This window comes from Filicampus tigris, chromosome 7 (genome assembly GCF_054856515.1).
Source record: "Filicampus tigris isolate MCC_2025a chromosome 7, RoL_Ftig_1.0, whole genome shotgun sequence".
Lineage (NCBI taxonomy): Eukaryota > Metazoa > Chordata > Actinopteri > Syngnathiformes > Syngnathidae > Filicampus > Filicampus tigris.
Window position 1 is genome coordinate 13,582,363 of NC_141223.1, and position 18,739 is coordinate 13,601,101.

Here is an 18,739-nt window from a genome sequence, read left to right on the forward strand (position 1 = left end):
ATTTAACTTGAATAACAAATCAGAATGTTTTGAATGTGGTAAAAAAGTAGCGCCATCTGGTGGACAAACCTGATAGCCAGTGCAGGTTTACAATGAATTCTGTTCTCACGGCAGCGACATCCAAATGTGTCTGAATGCGTCGTTGTCTATCACTAAGCTGCGTAAAGGTATAATTACAATAAAGATTTTCATTCAAACTATTAAAATCCACAAAAGACAATCTAATGAAAGACAGGAAGTACACAGTTAATTGAGCGTGCCTTGTGTCACGACACCACATTTTCGTAATCCATTGCGGTCCATTCATAACCTCAAGACGTATTTCGTATCGTCTAACAAGGACAACACCTTGTATTAGTAATATAGAAACGGGGTGCCCAAGTCCGGTCGTCAAGGGCTGTTATCCTGCTTGTTTTCCATCTCTCCCTGCTACAACACACCTGAGTCAAATGATCAGGGTCGTTATCAGGCTTCAGCAAAGCTTGCTGATGAGCTGATCATTTGAATCGGTTATGTTGGAGGAGGGAAACACAATAGTCGATCTCCAGGTCTGGACTTGGGCACCCCCATAATACACAATATAGTGAAACCTTGTTAATCGCAGGCTATATGCTCCAAGAGATGAAAATCCACAATATAGTCAGTCCATAATATTTTTTTCTGCTAATTGAGAATAGTTGGTGACCTCTTTATTTCTTGCTGTCACTCAACTGCATTTCTTCCAGTAGACAGTGCTACTTGGCATATTGTGGCACAACGTGGTAATACATTTAAGGCGTACAGTAGAATCTAAATTGCGACTTGCCTGTATAGTGTAAAATCCCATACAAAACAATCTGTTAAAAATCTGCAATATAGCGGCGGGCGCGAAAGATAAGCCGCAATATTGCGGGACAACCCTGTCCTACGCTCACTCACTGTCAATACTGTGCAGATTCAGCTGCCGTTCCCAGTGGAGCACATCTCCACGCTGAGTCGTAGTGCCTTCCAGCAGCTTCTCAAGCAGCATTCCATGACGCCCGAGCAGCTGGAGTTTGTTCACGACGTCCGGCGCCGGAGCAAAAACCGTGCGGCGGCGCAGCGATGCAGGAAAAGGAAGATGGACAGCATACACCATCTAGACAGTGAAATCAAAACATTAGTAAGTCACTTGCCGCTTTTTCACACCTTGTTTCTTGTTGTTTGGATGATTTGAACACAAACACCAAAACCTAGTAGGCACACTCGCGTGAAGATTCTAGAAGCAGTGTAGCCAAGAGAAACGCTATGAAATGGCGAGAATAGACTGTTGGGAATGAATTAAATCAATTTCATGGAGCTAATATTGGAATACAGTTCATAAATGTAGGTCATTGCGCTGTTTATTTGAATTTTCATCAAGATTCATTCTGAGAGATGAAAAAAAAATCCATACTCGAGATGTGTCTTAACGTTATTTCAGAAAAACGAGAAGGAGAAGTTGCTCCAGGAGCGCGCAGAGCTGGAGCAGAACTTGGAGGAAACCCGGCAAAGTCTTTGCAGGCTGTGCAAGAGCGTCAGCGCCGAGCCCACCTCGGACCAGGACCACCTGCAATTCCTGGCCAAGTTGTCGGCGCCGGACTTCCCAGCGTCACCACCCCTCATCGATAAAGATGCGTGAAGTCGGATTGAAAAGCGGTAAGTTTAGAGACTTTGGCCAGGATGTACTTCACATTTCCAATGGACTTTTTTTTAAGTCACAGACTGTAGTAACTCCTCCTTGGATTTTGCTTGTGTTGCCTTTTTAATTAACATCAACATAGATGTGAATTTTAGTGTAGCATAGTTACGAATGTGTTAACAACCATACAGTAGGTGTCCGTTGATTTTTCAGGGAAATACTCAACCTGATCCCGACACCTGCACATAAACCGATCACCCTAACGAGTTTTTATCATCATTGTCATGTTTTATATTACTGTACCATGATACTGTGTCTCCAAACAAATATGCAAAGCACTAACTGAACTTCTTATGATAAACTGAGTGCTAACACACATAGTTGGTAGTATTATTAAAAACAAATGCATGCCTTAACGAGGAATGGTTCTAGTGCCTGAAATGGGCACCCAAGAGAAGAGAAGCTATTTAATGCAAATTGTGCCTTATGCATTTTTTTTTCTTCCTGATTCCAAAGCACTGTTGCACATTAACCCAGAGCCTTCTTCGACATCTGCAAATGGAGTATTTTTTCGTAAATGTTTTCTTTTTAAAGCGGAAGTCAACCCAAACGTTTTTTTTTCAAGCATATGTTCTCAGCAGGCCCACTAGTTGAAACACGGCATTCTGATAAATATTGCCTTTGTGGAATAAGTGTTAATTTTGCTGCTTAACTTACATTCCACAAATGCAAAATGAATCAGAATGCCGTGTTTCAACTCGTGGGCCTGCTGGGAACATATTCTCGAATAAAATATGTTTGGGTTCATTCTGCTTTAAAGCAACACTGTGTCATATGTCAGTTTTTGTTGATTATGACAGCGCCAGGGGGACAAAAGCGGGAGTGTTTTGACAATGATCAACCACATTTCCCATGCGTGCCAGCGCGTAGTGTCGTGAAATCCTGAGCTCTTGCTGGCCTGCAAGTTTGACTGAATTACATTTCCAGTGGCTGTCTGAAAGATGAATAGCGAGGAGGTAATGAATCTAATTTTGTTTAAACAATACTTTTGTTTTTTTTGTTTGTTTTGGGGCTTCTGCCATGACACCAGTAATAACGCGTAGATGTTCAACTTGACTTCCGTCCTTATAGCGAAAGGAGGAAGTGAGTATGCCGTAAAGCAATTCAGGAAATTTGTATTTTTTTTGTGTGCCAGGGTTGCTCCCATTCTCCTGAAAGTTGCGTAGTGCCATTAAAAACGATACAGACCCCCCCAGGGCATGACAAAAGTTCCATTCAACTACTTGTTAGTCAATGTTTCATCAAAAGAGTTGTGAAAAAAATGTTGTCAAGGTCGAAATGGTTGCCTAGTGCTGCTTTAATAAAAATCCTTTGTGTACAAGCTGCTCCCATGAAATGGTCATCTAAAAATGCGTTGTAGTGGCGCAGCTGCACCTGTAGGTGGTAGTACAAGTCAACAAAGTCATTGATCATTGGTTGAAACTTATGCATGTGCAAGATTTGTATGTTATACATATGATAATTCACGGTGACAAATAGGTCCTCCCAAACTATGTGTTTGTAAATATGACACAACACTGATGACATTGTGGATTTTACTGGTCAGTTGAAGGAAGTGAAAACATTGTAACTTTTTAAAACTGCTGCCATCAGAAGAAATTCAGGCAGGTTTGGAAAGTGAGACATAAACCAATATTCTGACATATTCATCACTAAAAAATAGAAAGAAAGGTGTATTCTCAACAAGCGTAACATCTTAATGGTGTGACAACATGATTGGTTTTCTTTGACTTCTTATTCCCTAGCTAGGATTTCAATTTTGACTTGCTGTCCTTTGTTGAAAGAAGTCAACCCCAAAATGTTCTTTACAAGAATATGTTCAATGCACCTACTCTAGTCTAAACATGGCATTCTGATTGATATTGCATTTGTGGAATATGAGTTAAGCAGCAAAATCCACCCGTATAGCCATCTCAGGGTGTGGCCATTTTGTCACTTCTGCTGTCTGAAAATGACATGCTTCAGAAAACAGGTGAGCCATGATTGGTCGTTACCTGAATGCCTTGTTTAGACCATCCAACCATCCATCCATTATCGATACCGCTTCTCCTCACAAGGGTCGCGGGGCGTGCTGGAGCCTATCCCAGCTCTCTTCGGGCAGTAGGCGGGAGACACACCGAATTGGTTGCCAGCCAATCGCAGGGCACACAGAGACAAACATCCACACTCACAATCGCACCTAGGGGCAATTTAGAGAGTCCAATCAACTTTTTTTTTTTTGGAAAGTGGGTGCATGTTTATGGAATGTGGGAGGAAACCGGAGTACCCGGAGAAAACCCACACAGGCACCTGTAGAACATGCAAAGTCCACACAGGAAGGCCGGAGCCGGGATCGAACCCACAACCTCTGAACTGTGAGGCGGACGTGCTAACCAGTCGACCACCATGCCCCCCTTGTTTAGACCAGTGGAGGCAAATCGAACATATTATTGTTAAAAATAATTTCGGGGTTGACTTCCACTTTAACCCATTAAGGCCGGTGCTTATCCGCATTTCTACCACTAAAGCAGGGAGCGCTGTTGCGTGTTTCTACCTTTAAAGCTGGGAGAGCGTATTCGTCATTTTCTTTTTAATCCAAGTCTCTGTCTCCTAGCCAATAAATGCATCGGAATATACACGTGACAGTGACTCCTCGGAGGATGTCTGTAATGTCCGCCAGTAATGGCGGATGCCGTGGAAGTGAAAATGATGACGCGCTTGTGGACTTTGAACCAGTGGAACCAGTTGAAGATGATTTATGGTTAAGATATATGTTTGTAGACAATGACAATGTCAACGTCTTTGTAACAGAATAGATGGTATTTACCATTTAAGTTTTTATTTGCTACGGGGGCTGAGATTTTCTAGGTGTTGAATTTCCGGGAAATTTTCAGGTTTTCAACAGTGATTCCAAAGACGACCTTAGATTTTAGAGAGATCTTTAGAAAGGCACTTTAGGCCTTAATGGGTTAAGACAAGCGTCTGAACAAATCAGGCCAAAGAAAGCAGCATTAAGAAACTAATGATTGTACAAAGGCCTTTGTAAACTGTCCTGGTTGTCTCAGGGTCATGTTTGTTGTCACTTGTTTCATCTACGGTAATTCATTTTGAGAAACAAAAAACAAGCAAATGCCACGTCTATGCATCTGTCACAGAGGACAACAGCCAATGTTTGATTACAACAAAAACCCGAAGCTACTCATATCACATTAGAATCTCAAAAGATGCTGGTCGACCTCCCATTTGTTCTGTTTTCAACCAATCTTTCCTATAGAAAATAGTGGAAATGGGTCAAACCATGTGTAGGCGGGCACACTTTTAAGTGACATTTTAACATTCTTAACATACAAGTACAAAAATAAGTTGCAATACTAGGTCAATAAAAGAGTCTTAAAATACTATCTCGGACGATTATAGTGAACCCTTGCAGGGGTTGGGAAACAAGCTCTCCACATTGAGTGAAACCTCACGAGCAATTGATGCCCACTCAAGATGGCAGCGATTTTACATCAACATAGTAGCTTGACATCAAGGTACCACAAGATGGTGCCATAGTCATACTTGCATTATAGAGTATGTATTTCATACATACAGTGAATATACAGTCTACAGACCTGTGTTCAAATGCCAGGTTTTTGTGATGCGTAAAATAAGACCAAGATAATTTCAAAACCATTTCCACCCTTTTGTGACCTATAATATGTACAACTTTGTTGAAAAGCCTGCTGGAACCTCTCAACTTGATTTGGGGTTAATCAGGGACACTTATAATGGCGACAGTTGTGTAGTGACTCTCATTTAAAAGAATGAGATAATTCTGAACACAGGAATATTTTCACTTATAAGAGGGTGTGCACATGTTTGCAACCATATTATATCAGTTGTTTATTTTTACTTCCCCTCTCAAACAGATTTATTTTGTTTTCGATGGAGTTGTACATGTTATAGGACACATAAATAATGGAAAAAGTTTTAACATGATTTGTCTTTCGGTTTTTTACATCCCAAAAAATGATTTGAGACCAATGCAAATGTATCACTTTCCCTGGTTTTGCTATTTATACATATATGCTTCAGTAAAATAATGTTGTTTTTTTCTTATTCTATAAAGTGCTGACAGCATAACTCCCAAATTCCAAATACAATTTTAGTCAATGAGAGTATTAGTTGCAGACAATAAAAAAAAATCAGTCAAAATACCAAAAAAAAAAAAAAAAGAATACCAGAGAATCGTTGTTGGGTGACAAACAAGCAATTGTGCATCTTGGATATGACATTTATTCTAGCCTCACTCTTCCAATACTTTTGCAAGGGTGTGTAGCTCAACTTCCCATCGCCGACTCGTATTGTTATCAACACTTTTGGTCTACTGTCCTCCCACTCAAGAAGTCAACGCTGGCACACAAGCAGCCATGCGAAGCTGAGACTCTGTCCCAACAAGCAATGTGGCATCGACAAGTCAAAGGGATTACACGCTCTGACATCAGATATCATCCCTGCCCCCTGCCGGCCTGCCGTCACACACAGTCCTCAAGTTGATGCTTGTCAAACCTGCCATTACTGTCACCTTTATTCACCGCACTCCTAATTTACTTATCTGCAATTCGGATTCCCCCCGGCGCCCGCTTCCATCCACCGTTTTGTACTAGCGCGGCAGAAAGAAAAAAACGGGTAAAAAAAAAAGAAAGTACCATGATCCTCTATTTGCAAGCGACGCAGGAAAGAGGAACTTGATTTGAGGAGGAAGAAGCAGCAGCTGCGCGACATGGCAAGGTCAGGGGCTGCTAATCCGCGGCCTCATTCATGCCAGATTAAAAACCTGCTCCCAGTTCTGATTAAGAACGCAGGGTTAGAAGATTAAAGAGCGGCAAACAAAATGAAAGCAGTTTAAACCCAATCCTGGAATTCATCAGAATACCAAAAACTTAAACGGTTTTAAAGAAGAACTCGATCTGCCAGTTTTCACTCCAACCAGTAAGCTTTTCTTAATTGATAAAACCAATATTGATATTGTGTCATTGTAAGTCTCACGTTGTAGCTGTTTTCTTTCGCCTGTACTGACTTTTCACAATTACACCAGCGATTATCCCTCTGATAGGCAAGAGTTGCTAGCAAGGATTAGGAAACAGGGGGATTAGAAATTAATTAAAACATCTGGAATTTCGTCCATGTGCTACGCCAAATTGCACAACATACGTGCTAATAGAACACACGAGTATGTTCGAATTTTCCTGCCCAGAACCAGCTGCAACATTGCTTGTAGATTATAGCACTCTAGTGGCCCAAAAATAGCTTTCATTTTTAAGACCACCTTTGATCTGCATCAATATGGGAAGTTTGTTTGCAGGGGTCGGAGTGTAACACGGAGCAAGTCACAATTGCTGACTATCATTCCCAACATAAGGTCCTTGACCTTTTTGTGACACAACATTAATCGTATAAGCTGTTAAGCGACTGTATCCTGATTACACACTGCGCGGTCTCCATGAACTTCATTTTCGGGGCTAGTATTCCGTTGACAGGATTATGGAAAGGAGGACCGTAACACTGAGATGTGCCAGCCAAGTGAGAGACGTATCGAACCCCGGCAAGCAAAGCGATCTTGCACCCTGGTCTCTTGATACGTGAGATTAGCCAACAGTTGAATACACGTGGAGCAACAAGCTGTTTTTTGCTGCAGCAGTCCCCACAACCACTGGCCCATTTGGTATCAAGCTGCACAGAGATCTGAAAAATGTTTTAGTTCAAAGAAGTCTAGATTGTACCAAACTTTGCTGGGATTGGCTCCAGCTGGCCCACGACCCGAGTGAGGATGTGCCACGGACTTAGATATAATCGACTAACAATGCCGCTTAATCGCTGTGGCGAGAAGTGACGCCACCGGTGGCCATCTTGCTTTTCCAGTCGCGAAGCACATCTAACTTGAATACATTGATTCCTCTGCTGAGCTTTCACTGTGTTTTCTGTCTACGGTGTACGTTTGTACCAATAAATATGGAAGAAGTGTTACATGCACATGTCGATAATGTGTTCGCAAATGGTCTCTTTTAACGTATATCCCTGACTGCTCCTGAAAGATTGGTCTGCATCATGTTGTCAGAACCATCAACAATGAAATGAAAGCAAAGCCCATTAGGACAAAATTTGCTGTGAAATGACAACATAAACCCCTGCTAAATGACAATACCAAGATAATATAGTCTGAGTGGTTGATGCAAACAGTGAATTTCGTTCTTTGAGATGCTCTCATTACTCCATATAGGGATCCTAATACGCACCGATAACAGTGTTTTCAGCAAAAACTTAACCAAAGTTGTCAGACACATTGGCAACATAAGATGGTTGCTCTCTGGCTTCAGCCGCGAGGAGCCAATTGTTCGTCCATGATACATAAATCTGTGGGATAAGCGCCATACCAAATGGATAAATGGTTATTTTTCTTTTTATGCTTATGCAGCTTTTAAGAATGCAAAAAAACCCCATTAAAGACTTAATCTTGTATGACAATTAGGAATGTTCAAATGTTACTCAACCCCGCATGAAAGAATGTTGAGTTGGAATAGATCAGTTCTGTTCCCATTATTTTCAACCAGTATTCAATTCAAAGTACCAGTGAGCTCAAATCGTACATTTAATTAGCAGTTGATACAGCAAAGTGGTTTGATCATCTTCATGCCCTCAAGGAACCGTCAGGCATGCCAGAAATAAGACATAGTTTGCAGTGATGTAATATGTGTAATAATGTACCCAAAATGTTTCAATGCATGATTTGAAATGGCAGCAAACAGGGACAAAATAAGAAACTCAACACACCAATACCAAACAAGCAGCAATCAAAGGGTTAAAAGAATGTCATGTTTTCACATAATTTTTTTTTCTTCATTCGGAAACCATTTTGATGTGACACTCTACATGCTCAAGTGAAATAAAAAACACAAACTTGATAAATACAACACATTTTAAAACAATATTCACTGATAATTAAACAATGTCTTGAAATATAGATGCAAAAAAACTGTACGGTAAGTATTGCACACCGGTTTGTTTTGACTATGCAAATGCTCTCCAAACAACAAAGAATGCCTTTCCACCATGACTTGCCCCCAAAAAGAAAACATGACGTACATTTTGTTCCACACAAAAAAAAAGGTACAATTTGTGTTTTTGTTTGTTTTGCATAAAAACAGAAAGGCCATGATGGTAAAGCATCATGATGTCAAACTCTGACAAGCGTTAATTATTCCCCCCTAAAGGACTTTAATGTATTCTTTCGATTAAAATATTCATGAGCTCTACATCAAAACTACAGAAAACACTGAACTCTGTGATTAAAAAGTTTTGATTGTAACAATGCAGTTCGACACATTCGGACATTTTCCATTAACCTCCGAAGGGCGCCGCTCAAATGTGTGCGGCGTTCAAGTCCTCAGGCGCGTCCCCCGAACGAAGCGCGTTAATACTTGTTGTGCCACTCGCACTGGCCCACGCTCACCTCCTCGATGTCCAAGTTTTTCCTGGATTTGTAGATAAACTCTCCGATGGCCACGAAAACAGAGAGGACCAGTCCGGCCGCTAGCACAATGAATATGCCGCCGATGTTCTCCACACCCAGAGCGCTGGCCTCTTTGCTGTCCTCTTCAGGGCAGCCATTGCCCCGCCACCATTTCTCCTTCATCATGTGCAGTTTGCCTTCCTCCTGAAGCTGCAGGATAGCGATGGTCACTTTGTCTCTGTAAGGAGAACCTGCAGAAGAAAACAAACCATTCTAGAGCAATTCAAGCCACGAGGGGTTTTCAAGTCATCAAATTGTCATTGCGCGAAGCACGTTAAGTTACCTTGTGTTTGAAATATGCTATATAAATAAAGTTGCCTTCTTTTTGAACACTCACATTTTTTCGCATTTTAGCATCTACGCGGTTCTAATTTTGTGACAATTGGAGAAAATCTCGAGGACATGTTTGCCTTTCAAGGACCTCTGGAAGTGTCCAAAATTACCCTCAAATGTCCGCCTAAATTTTAGCTTTGCAAAACTTCCTCTGTCTTTTCAGGCATGGATTCTTAGGACTTATTTTGTGGGTCTGCTCATGAAGAACGTGTCTACAAATTAATATTAATAGCTCAATTTAAAAACTAAATTTACTGCCATGCTGAACTCACATCCAGTGATGAAAAGTGAGGACTAGTAGTCTAGTCTAGTCGGTCATGCATCTTTCCTATTTCGTAGCAATGAGACAAAATGATAGACTTTTTCCAGACTTGTGTTTTGAGGTTTTTTGTAGGTCTTGTACTAGACATGCTTTCCAAAGTCGGTGTTAATAAGAGAAACTGGCCATCAGGGCTGTGTTCCCACCCCCCCCCAAATCCAAACCTTACCACCATGACCTGCCCCAGTGCTCACACGTTTTGACGAACATTTAAATTTTTCACCATTTAGCGTGATTCATTTTTCTAGTATATATAGTTCCAATTTCGTGGATAAAATATCTTGGACGAGTTAAATGACCCTGGGAATGGCCAAATAACCCCAAATGGCACAGTTCACGTGTCTTTTCTGCCATTTTTCGCAATTAGGCATCACTTGATTTGTCTATTATAAATTATTCAAATTTGGTGGATAAAATCTCTGGGACAAGTTTGTCTTTGAAGGATCCCGGGAAATGTCCAAAAAGGCCGTTTTAAACAAAAATGTCAGACATCTCGTGTCTTTTCAGGCATGGGTTCCTGAGACTTTTTTCTGGGTCTAAATGTGATAGGCATGCCTACCAAATTCCATATTGCGAAGTGAAACTGTGTTTGGGGGCTTCGTTATAAAACATTAATAAATACATAATCGCCATGCTACACACACACACACACACACACACAACGATGATAATAATTTAGCATGGCCCATGTGTTCAGTAAACATCTTTAAAAAAATTGGTTGCAATCGTATGAAATCTCTAGGAAGAGTTTGTCTTCGTAGGACTCCTGGAAATGCCTTCTGAATATGACTTTTCTAGTTGAAACAGGCTTCGAGGACTGAATTTTAAAATAATTCCACAGTGCAACTAATGAGCCCAATTATCATCCAAATTTGGTGTTGCCCCAAGTAGCCCTCAAAATAGCACAAAAAAACCATCAGGACTAAGTTAGGTACCTATTGGTGTTCCCACGCCGTAGCCCTTGGAATCTATCAGACCCCCAATCTGCGTGAGGTTGCAGTTGCGCTGACTGATGTACTCGATGCTGGTCGACTCCATGAGCAGAGCGTAGTCGGTGGTGAGGACCCTTTGGATGCCCTCGCGGTTGTTCTTGACCAAGGCGGTGTTTTTCCGGCTGCTCATGAAGGCCCACATCTTCTCGTAGGTTGAGATCTTGGATTTCTGTTGAGATGCGAGCGGAATTTTTTGACGGGTCGAAGAAATATATCAATATCAACGGTCAAAGGCATGTTTTGTGGATACTAAAGCATGTTAGGTGTACAGAAAACATGTGGTTTATTATAATTTGACAGCAAACTTGTAAAACGTCTGGATACCCCCCCATTATTTGTAGTTTTGTGCTCAGGCAGTATCGCGGGCTTTCATTCTAACACTTACCTTGAAAAACGTCATGGTGGAGCCGTCTCTGACTGCGCCGTACTCTATTTTAGTTTGCTTGGCCAAGTCATCGGCAGAGTCGATAGGCGAGTCCATTCTCTCCACTGTGAGAAAGGCAGCCAAGTTGGCAGTATAGGAGGAAATAATGATCAGCGTGAAGAACCACCAGATTCCACCGACTATCCTGGTGGACAGGGCCTTGGGCATCAGCTCGGAACCTGAAAGACGATGATGACGATGAGGTCATACAAACGACTCCGACACATGCAGCTATCATTGAATCAAGACGCGTACCTTGCTGCATGAGTGCCCCAACTCCAAACCACACGCTGTTTATGAGGGTGAAATTGTTTTCCACCACATCTGAGTCGGGGTTGCAGGGGTGAGGATTGTACCACTCGTACGGAGTGAACCTGGAGAGTCAAATGTTTGCGAATTAAAAAAATAATAGCACGTCCGCCTCACAGTTCAGAGGTCGTGGGTTCAATCCCCCCCCCCATATATTCATACTTATGTGCTTTTTAAATGATACGTCTTAGTCATGTATTGTAAAGCTTCGGCTCGCGGATACCAGTTTAAGAACCACAGCAAAGAAGCAAATAAACTAGCGTTACCTGGCAATAACAAAGAGCACGCAGCTGACGCCGAGACAGGCCAGTAGCACATACATCCAGATATCAGGAGACAGCGGGTTGAGGAAGGAAAAGACGCCTGGGTTGGTGCCGTTTGGTTTGTGGTAGAGGATGCTGATGCCCAGCGTCATGAAGGGCTTGGAAAAGTCGATCACCTTCTCCCGCACGTAGGTGATGGTGAGGGGGGCCACCGCCAAGTCGGCTACCTGACAACCATCTTAAAAGTGTTAGGATCCTTCAGATTGACCGTTTAAATTTCACTGACAGAGATGTCAAGACTCAAGAGTACCCTTTTTTTTTTTTTTACTTTTCTACAGTACAGATACTAATAGTTAAAAAAAAATTAGAAGTACTGATTCTTCTGTACATTAGTAAAAGTAAAAAAGAACACACTCTGAATGTCCTATAGCACAAAAGTACAAATACAAATACCGTTGTCCTTGTTTTTTCCACCAAGATCTCAATCAATCAAGATCACAGTTGTGGTTGATTTGACCTGTTTTTATTTATGTCTTATTTTACGGTGTGTAGTCATTTGCAGGGGTTGAAAAAGCTAAGACTATTTGGCAGTGGCGGAGCCAGAATGTGGCTAATTGGTGGGCCTGGGAAAATCAGGGTGGGCCTGAATATTTCTCTCACTGAGCATAATCGTCCTGTCCCGACACATCGTATATTCAAATAAAATGACAAACCGAATAATATGAAGCTCAGATCTTCCTTAGACAACCACAATTATGTTGTTCTTAATATTCAATAAAATAAAAAACATGTCTTTTTAAAATATATTTTTTCATGAATCTCGTTGGGTGGGCATTGGGTGTTAATCTGGGTGGGCCTGGGTGTGCTCAGGCTCTGCCCCTGCTATTTGGACAAAGGAAGGATTAGAATCTATCGATATCTTTTTTTCAAATGTTGAGAGTATTCGTAAAAACTCACCCACAAATTAAATACTCGAATAAAATACAATACCAGAATAATCTACATAAATAATACTTTGTTGTTCACTTGCAAGTACTTACGTGGTCGATGAGCTCGCGCACCATGCCGTTCCACTCGCCTTTGTCGTTCTGAGCGCCGTATTTCCCGTCGGACACCAGCTTGACTTCGTAGGAGAAGCCCAGGATGTTGGAGAGCTCCTTGAGGAGGTCCAGGCAGTATCCCTCGAAGCGGTCGTTTCCGTACAGCGGCTTGTCGGACTTCTTGTACATCACATAGGGATTTTCCTGAAAACGGGTTCGCAAGGAATTATTGATGTCAATACAGTGAACTACTATTCCTGAATTATCTACTTTTCCATCAAAGACCTGACTAATAGGAAAGTAGTAATTGTTGTCAAGAAAGCATATTAAAGTGACACATCTCAACTGGTTTCAGATCTTTATATGTTGGGGAGGAGCTGGGGTTTAGCCTGGGTTGTTAGAGGAAGTTACAGAGTCTTTGTTTTTGAAACCACATTTGTTTTTTATTTTTTAGGGTAAGATGTGTTTGAAATGATAATATAGGCAATAATGAACATATTTAAGTGGGGAGGTCTGTTACTCTTTTTTTGTTTTTTTTTGTTTGCAACAGCAGAGTTGAGACCGTATATGTACTGTACCAGAATAGTGGTGACAATGAGGGTCCTGTTGGCCATGGAGTCGGTGACATTTGTGCTGGAGTCCTTGTTGTTTTCTGTTAAATTAAGGCCAGTCTGAGAGTTCCACACGCCAATCTGTAAACGACAGAATGTAAAGATGACAATCTGACCAGGCTACAAAGTTTGGCTGAAGCCACCGTACAAGAGCAACACGAAAGGAAAAATCATCAAAGCACAACAGATGACAGACCAGACGTGGACACGTTTGTGGGGAGGGGTTAGAGTCAAACGACAAGAGTTGATTAGTAAACAGCGGTACTGTTCCTTTAGTCTGCTTTGGGGTCAACAATAGTACAGACCTTTTTCCACACTTTATTCAGGCGATTGTTGCCTGCGATTATCTTGCAGAAAACAATAAAGAAAAAGCACTTTTAAATGGATGACAATGGACGTTGCAAAGATAATGGCGCAAAATGAAGTGAGAAGCTAAGAAGGACTTTGAGTTACAATGTCATCTAGTAACTACTAGTAAAAAAAAGTTGAGCGACATTATTAGTCATTGTAAAAGTTTGAAGAAGTGTATTTAAAGGAGACATATTATGCAAACTTGAATTTTGAACTGCCAGAATTTTGACTGATCTTTCAAGACCCATAAAAAATGTGTTCTGTGACAATTTAAGCACTAAACTTAGCAAAAGAAGAGTTGACTCTCTCCTCTCTCTTTTCAGTTCTTCAGTAATCAGCAGTAGAACATTGATTGGTTTTACCAAAAGCACCTGTTTCTAACCAAAATGCGTAGAAAAACAGCTTTTTGTAAAAACGTGTCAGGCTTAAAAATGACGGGCGCTAATATTTTTTGCTTGTGTGATATCTCAAACTATAGAATAACAAAAACAAGACCAAAATAATTTATTTACAGATACAACTATAAAATGTGCCGTGAGCTTTGCTGACTCACCGCATGGCTCATCTTTGGAACATCAGTGGCTTTTTTTACATGGCATTCGTCATTCACTCCATGAACTGCGTTCTTTTTTTCTCACAATCACAATCTAGGTACCTACAGTTGTCTGACTTCCAATGTGTTGGCATTACCCTCCCTCATAATCGATGTGACAATCCGAGATCTGCCGCCTAATCTTTATCTTCTACTCAAAAGCTGTGTTGATCTCAAATCCAATGCGATGCAACACCGCCATCCGCAGGAATCTGGTAGTCATTATGGGCATTCCATCAGACTGATGGACAAGTCCGTCACTGACGGACGCCATTTTTACTGACAATTGATGAATGACGGGCCACTTTTTGAACTAGACAGACTGACGAATGACGAAAGTGGCTTTTCATCCATCAATGTCATTGTCACTAACCGCGTCCGTCAATGACGGACTGACGGACGCCTGTCTTTTTGGGGCACTGACTGACGGATCATTGGACTTCTGACAGATTAACTGACAGACTAAAATGACGGACTGACAATTCAGTTCGTCACAAAAAAGTTCTGGAATGACCGACGGGTACCCTGGCCGCTGACGAATAACGGACCAGCAAAATGTTGGTAAATGCCCACCTCTGGTCATTACAGTGGTTTACCAACTTGGATTTTACAGACAAGCGGGACAAGAAACTCATCCAGGCCTATGCGTTGAAAAACGTACGCAACAAGTATAACTTGGTGGCAGTAAACAGTTGGATTTCAGTTGATGAAAAAATGGTCTTGTATATAATTTTGGAGGATGTTTTGTCATGTCAGTAATTTTTGTTTTTTTTTAAAAAGAACATAATATATCTCCTTTAACTTATTCACTGCCAGTCCACCTAAAATATTTTTTTGATGATGTTTGTAACCAATGGCAGTGAATGAGTTGGTATCGGACTGCTCTTGGTATTGTTCACCAGGTCAAATATTCAATACTGACCAGTACAAAATAAAATTTACAGTATTTTTATCCCCTGCCATAAGAATCAATTGAGACAAAGAGAAAAGTTGGTGGGGACGGTTCACCTTCTCCAAGCCATCCTCCTTCAAGCTGATCACGTCCAAATCAAAATCTTTGCGCAGGCCGTCCGTCTTGTTAATGACGATTTGTCCCGTCAAACCGTTCCACTGAACCTGCGGGCAGCAGAAGCGGGACAACCAATGAATCTCAGTGATTTTTCTTTGAAATTGTCATATAGCAAAATGCTACATTCAATTTACAACAGAAGCCAGAGTAAACAAGTATTAGGAGAGAATGAATAATTGATGAGCGGTGCCGCATTAGGGCCAGTCCTGGAGACAACGGCTTGTTGCGTCCTAATAGATATGTCTGCATTGGCTGGACATTTCAAGTGTGTTTGCGTGTGTGCGTGTGTGTGTGTGTTGTGCAGTGTGTCGAGCAGATGATGATATAAATGGAGCAGGCAGGCAAGGTCTCTGTCTGAGTGCAGCATGGTGGGTGGGCAGCGCGACTCATGAATGCACTCGCCAGTAATGAAGTGAGCTCACTTTGAATAACAGTCAGTTCCAATGTAAGAAATGCGCTTGCTCATAAAGCTTGCACAAATTGTCATTTTTACTCGTAATGTTGCACACACATCATTCTATTCCTCCATCCGTTTCTCACGAATATGTCTCCATTTGTTGGTTTGCACAGTTCGGAAGCCTTTGATTTTCTATGGATTTTATCAAATCTGGCCCAAGTAATACATTACTCATACATTTCTCAGTGAGAGTGCATGCAGGTTAATTACAAAATTTAGAAAACATAAGTACAATGGTCTTTGCGCATCAATTAGGATTGTAAGTAGCGGTGTAAGAAAAAAATGTTTTGAATCGGAAAATTGTTGTTTAAAATTGTTGCATCCTTGACTCATATTTCACCCCGTGTATCAAGAAACTGTACATATCGGATCAGCTTTTGTGAGAAACGTACAGCAGATATAAATCGGTTTGATGTTGCTGATGAATTTTTGTTTCTTGGAATTTTATTAACTTGGATAAGTTGATAGGTCTTTGGAGAGCTTTTAGATGTTGTTGCGTAATAATAAACATGACAAAAGCTACAGCCATACCATGTGAACTCAAATTGTATCCCACTGAATCAAACTGAATTGAATCATTGTTACATCCTTGAGTTGTATGGTACCTAATGTATCGAGACTCATATTGAATTGTCTTTTCTGGAGAACTGTACACCCGTAATCGTTAGGCTTCGATGCGGCTCATACTGGTGTGTGCACCATACACAGTACACAGAAGACAATGAAGCTCAATCGGCTCCATTAATATTATCCGTTTATCAGAGAATAAAGAAAATATGCCTGTGGGTATTGTCATATTGTCTGTCTACATGTACTGTATTGCAGTCGTTTGTGTTCAAACATCGATACTATTTGAAAGCCCGTCTATTGCGTTTACTATTGTTTATTAACATTAGGATAAGTAGACTTTCCTTAGGCAAAGCCATGTGGGTGTTTGAAATACACAATGTCTAATTCTCTTGGTTTCATGTTTAGTTCAACAGTTTAACTTAAGCTAACTGTCTGTTAAACTGCTGCCCGTCAAAAAAAAAACAAAAACAAAAAAACAGCCAGACGATGGCTTGTATCTCAAAAAAGTCGGGTCAAGGCGTCGCTGTACTTCCTTGACACCAATTACTACACTACTACTATTAGTACTTTCCCATTAGCCCGAGCTTCGGCGCCCTCCTCTGGTTTCTTAAAGAAACACTGTGTATTTTATACAAATGTGAGCAGGAATTAGTCTTACTGGAACTTATACAGTCTCATAAGCAAAGAATGCCTGGTTACAGGGTTTAAATGGCAAAACCTGAATGCACCATCTTAGATAATCCAGCCATATTGGGTCTTTTCCACAGAGATAAGCCAACTGACAAATGTTGAAACTAATCACGTTTGAAAGCAGAGCTTCCTGTGGGCCTTTTCAAATTTGTCTTATGTGCAGTCGGTCTCATTGAATTGCAATTAGGAAATTGTGTTTGTTTTTCTCCTTGTGCTGTTTATGTTGGGAGCTTGTCTTAAATCAGTCTTTCAGTCCGTACATCTGTGACGCCGACTTGACCGCTAAATCCTGATGAAACGCCGCCATTAAGTCGTTCTTCTTAAATCCTCTCCAATCAAACGTGTTGATCATGCGCTGCTGGTGTCATTAGTGCGCCACCGCATGACATCGGAGATGAGCGTGTCATGTAGACACGCTAATGTAAGAGCACAGCATCGAGGCAACCCTTACAAGAATGTTGCTTTTCAACAACAACAACGACTGCAGCCGCAAAATTTACAACTTTTATCGCAACTTAATTGCAACTTTTAGGAAAATTGCCTGCTACATTTAATGTTCTTTAAGGTTCTTCTGCAAACAACAGAAAGATAAATCAGCAAAAAAAATTTGCCTTTGCTTTTTCCACAACATTACAATTTAAGACAAAGATCATAACATTTACCAAACGTTCTTTTTTTTTTCCCTATAATCTGCCAATTTTTTTTACCTGTTTTTTTTTTCACATTAAAGAGACGGTGGGGGATGGCCATGTTTTCAATTGGTTTGGTTAATGGATTTATTGTCTAAAATATTTGTAAAATAGACAATTTATTGCAGGCATTTTACATGTCTATTCATTTATTAAATCATATCTAATTAATTCGAATTTAATTATTATAATTTTCAATAATTATCTGAGAAATTAGAATAAATCTTTATTTTGTTAAACTTTTCCTTAAGAAATGATGAATATTACAACCTCAAAATGAGAATGAATTCATATTATTGTTACGAAAATAAATCAATTCACATAAATCAAATGTAAGCCAACATACACAGGAAATGAATACAAGTGGCTGGCTGGAGGATGGCAGCCTGCAAGGCTCTTGATGGCAAAAAACGGCGTGAAAACGGAACGCTACTTACGTCTTTGAGCATGTTCATGAAGCGCGGGCCGAACCGCCACGGCTTGTGTCGGTGGCACTGAAGCGAGCTGACGGTGATCTGGGCGGCTCGCTGCGAGGCCGCCGCCACCATGTACACAGCGTCGTACATCAGGGACGCTTCCGTCTGCAATCATACACATTCCCAAATCACTGGCCGGTGCTGCGAACACTTACACTTACAATGGTTATTTCTAGTCCTTCTGTTCTTTACTTCTATTATGCAGTTGTTAGTTACCATGAATAACTGGCGAGCTATCATTACAGTTAGTGCATGCATGTGACCAAGTGTGCCGCTGACTTTTTTGTTTCTTTACTCTTTGCATTACTTCTAGTTGTTCTGTTA

General features: G+C 40.9%; 2 protein-coding genes across 6 annotated transcripts in view; one reads left to right on the plus strand and one right to left on the minus strand.

Moving 5' to 3' along the window:
- bach1a (BTB and CNC homology 1, basic leucine zipper transcription factor 1 a) overlaps window positions 1–18,739 on the plus strand; it is a 45,046-nt gene that overhangs the window by 5,831 nt on the left and 20,476 nt on the right. For 3 of the 4 annotated variants that reach the window (XM_086036267.1, XM_086036264.1, XM_086036266.1), the window contains exons 4-5: window positions 935–1,141; window positions 1,442–3,020. In XM_086036267.1, the coding sequence (XP_085892393.1) occupies window positions 935–1,141; window positions 1,442–1,639 (405 nt within the window). In that variant the 3' untranslated portion in view covers window positions 1,640–3,020. Of the gene's footprint in view, window positions 1–934; window positions 1,142–1,441; window positions 3,021–18,739 lie in introns of those variants that run through there. The other variant, XM_086036265.1, reaches the window with a different exon arrangement.
- Window positions 8,297–18,739, minus strand: part of LOC147144839 (glutamate receptor ionotropic, kainate 1) — a 35,521-nt gene continuing 25,078 nt past the window's right edge. The window contains exons 7-16 of one of the 2 annotated variants that reach the window (XM_086036258.1): window positions 18,377–18,520; window positions 15,473–15,580; window positions 13,827–13,868; window positions 13,489–13,602; window positions 12,911–13,114; window positions 11,874–12,097; window positions 11,554–11,672; window positions 11,260–11,477; window positions 10,818–11,043; window positions 8,297–9,421 (exon numbers count right to left, since the gene is read on the minus strand). In XM_086036258.1, the coding sequence (XP_085892384.1) occupies window positions 9,132–9,421; window positions 10,818–11,043; window positions 11,260–11,477; window positions 11,554–11,672; window positions 11,874–12,097; window positions 12,911–13,114; window positions 13,489–13,602; window positions 13,827–13,868; window positions 15,473–15,580; window positions 18,377–18,520 (1,689 nt within the window). In that variant the 3' untranslated portion in view covers window positions 8,297–9,131. The remainder of the gene's footprint in view (window positions 9,422–10,817; window positions 11,044–11,259; window positions 11,478–11,553; window positions 11,673–11,873; window positions 12,098–12,910; window positions 13,115–13,488; window positions 13,603–13,826; window positions 13,869–15,472; window positions 15,581–18,376; window positions 18,521–18,739) is intronic. The other variant, XM_086036259.1, reaches the window with a different exon arrangement.